Source organism: Galeopterus variegatus, unplaced genomic scaffold, assembly GCF_000696425.1.
Source record: "Galeopterus variegatus unplaced genomic scaffold, G_variegatus-3.0.2 Scaffold1619, whole genome shotgun sequence".
NCBI classification, from domain to species: domain Eukaryota; kingdom Metazoa; phylum Chordata; class Mammalia; order Dermoptera; family Cynocephalidae; genus Galeopterus; species Galeopterus variegatus.
Window position 1 is genome coordinate 59,353 of NW_007727730.1, and position 6,974 is coordinate 66,326.

Below are 6,974 nucleotides of genomic sequence, written 5' to 3' on the forward strand. Positions count from 1 at the left end.
GCTGAGGCAGAGGCTAGGAACGCACCTTCCTAGGGAAGTTGGCCAGAGACAAGGCCCCGCCCCCGCAGCTGCGGAGGGATTTTGGAGGGTCGAGCCGTGGTGTGCAGGGGACCTAAATAGAGTCCGAGAGCAGGAAGGAAGTGAGGCTGGCGTGGGTGCTGCGACCCCGCCGGCCCCGCCCAACGCAGGTGGGGCTCATTGCACCCTCTGGAGAAGCACCGCCCCCACCCCAGGTGGGGCTCATCGGTGGGCCGCGGGGGTGGGGCCAGGTGAGATCAGGGAGGGGGCTGGGCTGGGGCGCCATGGAGGCCGAGCCGACTCCAGACTCCTCGGATTCCTCCTCGATGCTGCCAGATCTACTGGCGCCACCTTGGCTGGACTCTGAGCTGCCCACGGGACTCCCCGCCCGGCAGGAGACGAGGACCCCGGAGTGCCTTAGACCCGGTAGCAGGTGCGTAATGCGCGGCCTCTCCTCCCAGGCCTTCTGACACTTAACCTGGCCTGGTGGTCAAGGGGTCATGATCTCTGGTTCCTGGGGTTACCCAGGGGTTGCAATGTTAGTTACTGGTATTTACAAAGAAGAGGTTCTGGCCCTTAGGGACACTTGGGGTCATCTAGGGGTCAGAGGCCATGCAGTTCCACACTGCCCCATGTCTCTGAGGTCATGTAGGCACTACCCAGGGGTCATCCAGGGGTTATGGGTAATAATAATGATAATGATAGCAAGCTATTCCTTGATCCAGCAGCCAGAGGCTTGAAATCTTGGCTTGGTCACCTGGGGCAATCCTTGCCTGGGTAAGCTGCTGGGTGGATTAGTGATTAACCCATGTGGAGGGCTGAGAAGGAGGCCTGGCACGACGCACACAGTAGGCAATTAAATTTTTGCAACTTTTAAACCTTCAAACAACCCAGCATCAGGAGTGATTCTGAGCCCCAGGCAGACATGTAACCTGCCTGAGGACACACAGCTGTAACAGAGCAGCCACAGGTTGGAGCCTTCCCCCCAGGCCTGCTGGACCCAGGAGTCACCCAGGGAAGAGGGTGACCACACTGCCTCTTGTCCTCCAGGTCCTTCTGGTCCTCATACCAGGACTCAGTCACTGCCCTGTGCTTCCTCCAAGAGAGAGCAGACAGGCTGGCTCAGCCCCCAGCCCAGGACACCCAGGCCTGGGAGCCCTGCTGGGAGCCCATGGCCCTGGGGATTCTGGGCCCCCTGCCTCGGGCCAGGGATTGCAAGAATATGCCGACCCCAATCAGCCAGAAGTGCCACAGCCTGGAGCCCCCGGGGACTCCCCCAGCCCCACACCAGAGAAGGCCCCGGAAGCAGCTGAACCCCTGCCAAGGCAGCGAGAAAGTGGACCCCAGGTTCGAGGGGGTGACTCTGAAGTTTCATATAAAGCCGGATTCCAGCCTACAGATCATACCCATATACAGGTAGGGGCTGGATGGGGTGAGGGCACCCTTTACACAAGTAATAATGAGAACACCACTGGTGGGGGACAGAGGCCTGGGGATGGGCACTCCCAGGCATCCGCTCACGGACTCCCACAGCAGCCCCACATTACAGATGGCCCAGTCTCTGCTGGGGACCTCAGCCCTGTGCTATTGAGTCAGTCACCTCCCAGTCTGAGACTTGGTTTCCTCTTTATGAATCAGGCCTGACCGTACTGAGGGCTGCTGCTCCTGTTATTTTTGCCAAAAGTGATGATAGCTACCATTTATCAGTAAGGATGACAGCAATAAAAGGTAGCAGACAGCTCTTCATGTGTATAGGCTCATTGAAGCCTTGTGAGGCCCATTTTAAAGATGAGGGAACTGAGGCCCAGAGGGTGTGATAACTTGTCCAGGGTCGCACAGCAAAGATGTGAGAGCACTGAGATTTGAACCTGGCAGGCTGGCTGGCCCCAGGCCCTCGTAAAATAATAATAATAATATTACTGATGAGAGGCCTTTCAGACATTCAGAGCTGCCTCCTCAGGGGGATGCCAGATCCTTGATAGTAAATTTTCATTTTGGGGGGCTCTCAGGGACAAGATACAGATCCCCCAATGCTAACGCCTTGTCTACTCTCCAGCCTGGCCAGTAGCAGCCGTTCTCAGACACCCCCCGCAGGCCCTGCCGGGGACCCTGCAGCCCATCCTGAAGGCAGCGAGGCCCTGGGTGAGTCCTGAAGACCTGAGAGTTATAAATATTTGGGGGAGCCAATTTCCTGTCGTCTCTATCTTAATCTCAGACACCCCCCGCAGGCCCTGCCGGGGACCCTGCAGCCCATCCTGAAGGCAGCGAGGCCCTGGGTAAGTCCTGAAGACCTGAGAGTTATAAATATTTGGGGGAGCCAATTTCCTGTCGTCTCTATCTTTCTCGCTGTCCCCTTTTCCCCATCCTCCTTCCCCATTTAGACTCGTCCAGGAGGAGTCACGGCACCCCCCTCCACTCGGGCTTAGTCACGCCCACCCCCAGCTTCCTCCTCTACCAAGTTTGCCATCTGTTTCCCTTCCTAGCTTTCCCTCTGTCTTAGATCTGGCAACACCCAGGGCTGGCCCAGAGCCAGGTGAGGACTTCACAGAGACCCCCCCCCAAAAAAAAACACCCCCCACACACACAGGCCTCCTGAGCTCAGACTTGGTCTCTGACCCCTGCCTTTTTTTTTTTTTTTTTTTTGGCGACTGGCTGGTACAGAATCTGAACCCTTGACCTTGCTGTTATAACACTGCGCTCTAACTGGGTTAACCAGCCAGCCCTGACCCCTGCCTTTTGACCTCTGATGCTTCAGGTCCCCGGCGCTGTGCCTCCTGTAGGACCCAGAGAACCCCACTCTGGAGAGATGCTGAAGATGGGACCCCTCTCTGCAATGCCTGTGGTATCAGGTCCTCAGAATGGAGGAGGGAGTGTGGGTGGAGGTCCCCAAATCAGTCCATGCTTAGCCAGTGTGGGGTGTTGGGGAGGAAAAACTCCCACCTCTTGCAGAAAGTGGTTGCCTCATGGTGGTTTCTGGGCCTCTCTTGCATCCTGAATGGTGGTTTCTTGTACCCCCACCCCAGGTACAAGAAATACGGCACCCGCTGCTCCAGCTGCTGGCTGGTGCCCAGGAAAAGTGTCCAGCCCAAGAGACTTTGTGGCAGATGCGGGTTGTCCTTGGACCCTCACCAAGGCCCAGCTCAGGAAGGGTAAGCCCTTCTTCACCCAGCCAAACCAGTTCTGCTTCAGTTTCTCCAGGCAGAGAACGGACAGAAGCCCTCCTAGGAAGAGTGGGAATCAGCCTGCCTCCTCTCTCCCACCTCCCCATTTAGGGGTCCCAGCTGGGAGACCCAGCTCTCAGGCCCCAGAACCCCTGTCTCGGGGGCTCACCAGTCCCCTGCTTGGCCCCTTCTTCAGTCAGGCTTGGCTGAACCCCCTTCCGGAAATGCTCTCAGAAGTGGTAAACGTATTGTAACAACAATAACAATAAAGAACTGCCCAGAGAGAAAGAGTAGTGTGGTTTGGGGGATCCCACCTCGTGCGCCCCTACCCCAGCCTGGGAAGGTGGGGGCAGGTGTTTTCTCATTGGGGTTAGGAGGGGCAGACACAGTCATATGTACAAGCGACAGTCAGACACCCAGGGAATTAGCCACATTTAGCCCAGTGTCCCACAGAGGGAAACAGCCACCACCCACAGTGACAGAAACACACATAGAAAGACAGACACGTGTGCAGACAGAAAACCATGCATGCTGACAGACACAGGCAACCCTAGGCAGCCGGGACACACAGGCCACCTGCACTCACTGGGGGATGGAGAACCAAGAATACTTGGGGGGCTGGCCGGTTAGCTCACTTGAGAGAGTGTAGTACTGATAACACCAAGGTCAAGTGTTCGGATCCCCAAACCAGCCATCCACCAAAAAAAAAAAAACAAAAAAAGAACAGATGGGATGCAGTGAGGGTGGGGATGGGACCTGCTGAGGGGGAGAGAGAGCTACATGCCCCTGTGAGACCCTCCTTGTCTCTCCTGGGTGAACCCGTAGGGGAGAGAAGTCCTGGGGTCCAGATTCCTCACACTGGAAGATCCCTGAATCATTCAGTCTCACCCTTCTTCTGCCAGAACACTCTCCCCTACATCTCCCATGGCTGCCACCTTCCTGTCATTTGGGGAGGCTCAACCCCAACATCATCTCTTCAGAGAAGCCTTCCTTGACCACCCAGTCTAAAATAGACGTCCTCATGGGCTGGCCGATTAGCTCAGTTGGTTAAAGCATGGTGCCGATAACACCAAGGTCAAGGGTTTGATCCCTGTACTGGCCAGCCACCAAAAGAAAAGAAAATAGACACCCTCACTCCCACCCCATGTCAGGCTCTAGTTCAGCTCCTTGTTGGTCTCTCTCTTAGAACCTACCAGGGCTGACCAGTTAGCTCAGTTGGTTAGAGTGCAGCCTTATAACACGAAGGTCATGGCTTCAGATGCCTGTACTGACCAGCTGCCAAAAAAAAAAAAAAAAAAAAAAAAAAAAAAAAAAAAAAAAAAAAAAAAAAAAGAAAGAAAAGAAAAGAAAAAAGAAAAGAAGAAAGAAACTACCAGAATTGTCAATTCTCTATTAGGCCCCTGGTTTCTTCATATTTATCTCTCCCACTGGATTATGGCTCCTCAGGTCCTACGTGGCCAGTCTATGGCCTTGACCATGATAGGTCTCCCCAGTGCCCAGCATGGAGAAATTCTTTGGGGATACACATTGACCCCATGAAGGTCTGGGACTGTGTATCTGCAAACTCGTGGCCGTTTTTATCCATTTATTCACTTATTGAACAACTACTATGTGCCAGACCTCAAGGGGGACCCTCGGTGGTGAATAGAACAAAGATCCCTGCTCTATTGGGGATGACATTCTAGAGTGACAATAAAGAAATAAAGAATTAAATGTCTAATAGAATATTAAGTAGTGATCTAGGCTACAGAGAAAAATTAAAGAGTATTTAAGGAGATAAAGAGTTGGGGGTGGGCTTGCCAGGTAGCTCAGTTGGAGCGAGCGCTGTGTTATAACACCAAGGTCAAGGGTTCAGATCCACCTACTGGCCAGCTGCAAAAAAGAACAGTTGGGGGGCAACCTTAGCCATGGGGCTGAAGGTGACATTTTCCTAAGAGGGTGACATTTGCATAGAGACCAGGATTTTGTGGGCTTCAAGAAATCTCAAGGATAGTGGGAGTGGAGAGAGATGATTAAGGGGGTAGGAGATGGGCGGAAAAGATGTAGGGTGGGCATCAGGGGCTGCACCTTGCTTGTACCTTGTCACCATCTGTACCTGGCACCCAGCACTGGCTTGCCTTCCTGTGCCCTGTTTCCTGTTCTCATCTTTCCTCATTAAATGTTTGCATGGGGCAGCCAATGGAGCTTGGAGCTGTCCAGGCTGACTTCCTTCTCTAGGGCTCTGTGTTCCTGCTTTTGAGGGAGGAGGAGGCTGGGGGGAGGACGCCCAGCTGTTCCCTCCTTATGCTGCCGGGGGATGCGGGGAATGGTGTCGTGCAGCTGATTATCCTGTGTGTGTCTGAATCATGATGCGCCGAGTCAGAAGGCAGATTGGGGGTAAACTGAGGCATGGTGGGGGATACCAGATCGAGGAGGTATTGAGGGTGGGGAAGGGGTGCACCCTCTACCAGGAGAGACATTCTGAGGGTTGACACCCATAGCTGCAGCCACTGACCTCCTTTAACCCACCCTGGTGAGGTCTCAGGGCAGGGCCCAAGGCTCAGCCCCCCACCCCCCAGCAAGGGGGTTCCGCCCATCCTGGCAAGACAGCTCAGGCTCTGCCAGTAACCAGGCTTGGGTGAAGCACCTAGCTCCCACCTCTAAGAGTTAGGTGGTCAGAGGGCAGCAGTGGACGGAAGAGATGAGTCAGGGAGGAGGAAGGCTCCTGGTCCCCACCCCTGCCCAAGCGAGAGCAGGAAACAGGGCACCAGAAGGCAAACTCCAGGTCACACTGAGAGGTCGGGATTCGAACCCTGGGCTTGTTCCACATCGCAGAGACAGAAAATCCGTTATAAAAACTTTATTGGGGGGGTAAAAAATAGGGGTGACGACCCTGGAGTTGAATAAATAAATGAATAAATAGAGCAATAAATAAGCTCCCGTGTGCGTCTGGGGGTGTCCCCGGGCCCGCGGGGAGCGGGCTCAGGCTGATGTCAGCTGAATGGCGAAGACCTCATCTCCCGCCGGCGACTCGGCCGCGCCCCCCGCCTCGGGTCCGCCTTCCGCTCCCGTGTCCCCACCGGCGCCACCTCCCGCGCCGTTGAGACACACGGCCTCGCCCGAGCTCTCGGCCTCTTGCACGTTGTATTCGCCCTTCTTGCAGGCGGTGGACTGCACGTAGAAGGCCAGGCCGGCCCCAGCGGCCAGTAGCGCCGCGCCCCCCGCAGCGCCGCCCACGGCGACCCACAGCCACGGACCTGCGGGGTGGAGGTCCTCACGGAGGGTAGACAAGCTCGGGGCTCCCCTCACCCCGAGCCATCCCTGTCCCCTCCCCACAGGCACCAAGTCAGTCCTCATGCTCCTGGCACACGAGAAGGGAGAGACCCCAGCAAGACCACTCCCAGCGCGGTGCGACCCCAGACCCAATTCACACCCCATGTCAGCCCAGGAGGATATGAGCCATGACCATCCCTAGACCCAGAGAAACCCTAGTGACAGTCAGCTCTCCCCAACCCTAAAAAGGTCAGGATGGTAGGAACCAGGTCAGGCTCTCTCCAGGCTAAAAAGACCTCGGCCCCAGGAGCGAGTGGGAGGGGGAGATCTAGTTGCTCTTCCCCATCATCTTCTGTCCTTGGTCCCTCTCCAACCCCCTTTCCCCAGAGCGACACAATGGAGGGTGAACTGGGTCGTCTCCCCCACGCAGAGCCCACCCCAAGTTAATAAGTCCCTCCCCACAGCGGTCATAGCCCTGAACCGTCCCTCCCCTTAAGCTCCAGGCAGGCTCCTCTGCCTCCACCTCCCACCCCCACCCACCCT

At 55.8% G+C, this 6,974-nt stretch overlaps 2 protein-coding genes across 2 annotated transcripts in view; one reads left to right on the forward strand and one right to left on the reverse strand.

The window, feature by feature from the left end:
* The first annotated feature begins 338 nt into the window (after positions 1 to 338).
* Positions 339 to 3,467, forward strand: ZGLP1 (zinc finger, GATA-like protein 1). Its single transcript, XM_008578014.1, has 6 exons — positions 339 to 451; positions 1,069 to 1,434; positions 2,075 to 2,160; positions 2,268 to 2,294; positions 2,774 to 2,867; positions 3,042 to 3,467. Exons 1-6 carry the CDS (start codon positions 345 to 347, stop codon positions 3,169 to 3,171), a joined length of 810 nt encoding a protein of 269 aa, XP_008576236.1. The 5' UTR covers positions 339 to 344; the 3' UTR covers positions 3,172 to 3,467.
* Positions 3,468 to 6,003: 2,536 nt separating this feature from the next.
* Positions 6,004 to 6,974, reverse strand: part of ICAM5 (intercellular adhesion molecule 5, telencephalin) — a 6,907-nt gene continuing 5,936 nt past the window's right edge. The window contains exon 12 of the mRNA XM_008578015.1: positions 6,004 to 6,415. Coding sequence (XP_008576237.1) covers positions 6,141 to 6,415 — 275 coding nt within the window. The 3' untranslated portion in view covers positions 6,004 to 6,140. The remainder of the gene's footprint in view (positions 6,416 to 6,974) is intronic.

What these genes read in the sequence shown, in the direction of transcription:
- ZGLP1 (XM_008578014.1), top strand. Translation starts at nt 345, where the DNA reads ATGCTGCCAGATCTACTGGCGCCACCTTGGCTGGACTCTGAGCTGCCC. An exon ending in TGCCTTAGACCCGGTAGCAG is followed by an intron (nt 452 to 1,068) that starts GTGCGTAATGCG and finishes CTTGTCCTCCAG; the next exon opens with GTCCTTCTGGTCCTCATACC. An exon ending in TGAAGGCAGCGAGGCCCTGG is followed by an intron (nt 2,161 to 2,267) that starts GTGAGTCCTGAA and finishes GGGACCCTGCAG; the next exon opens with CCCATCCTGAAGGCAGCGAG.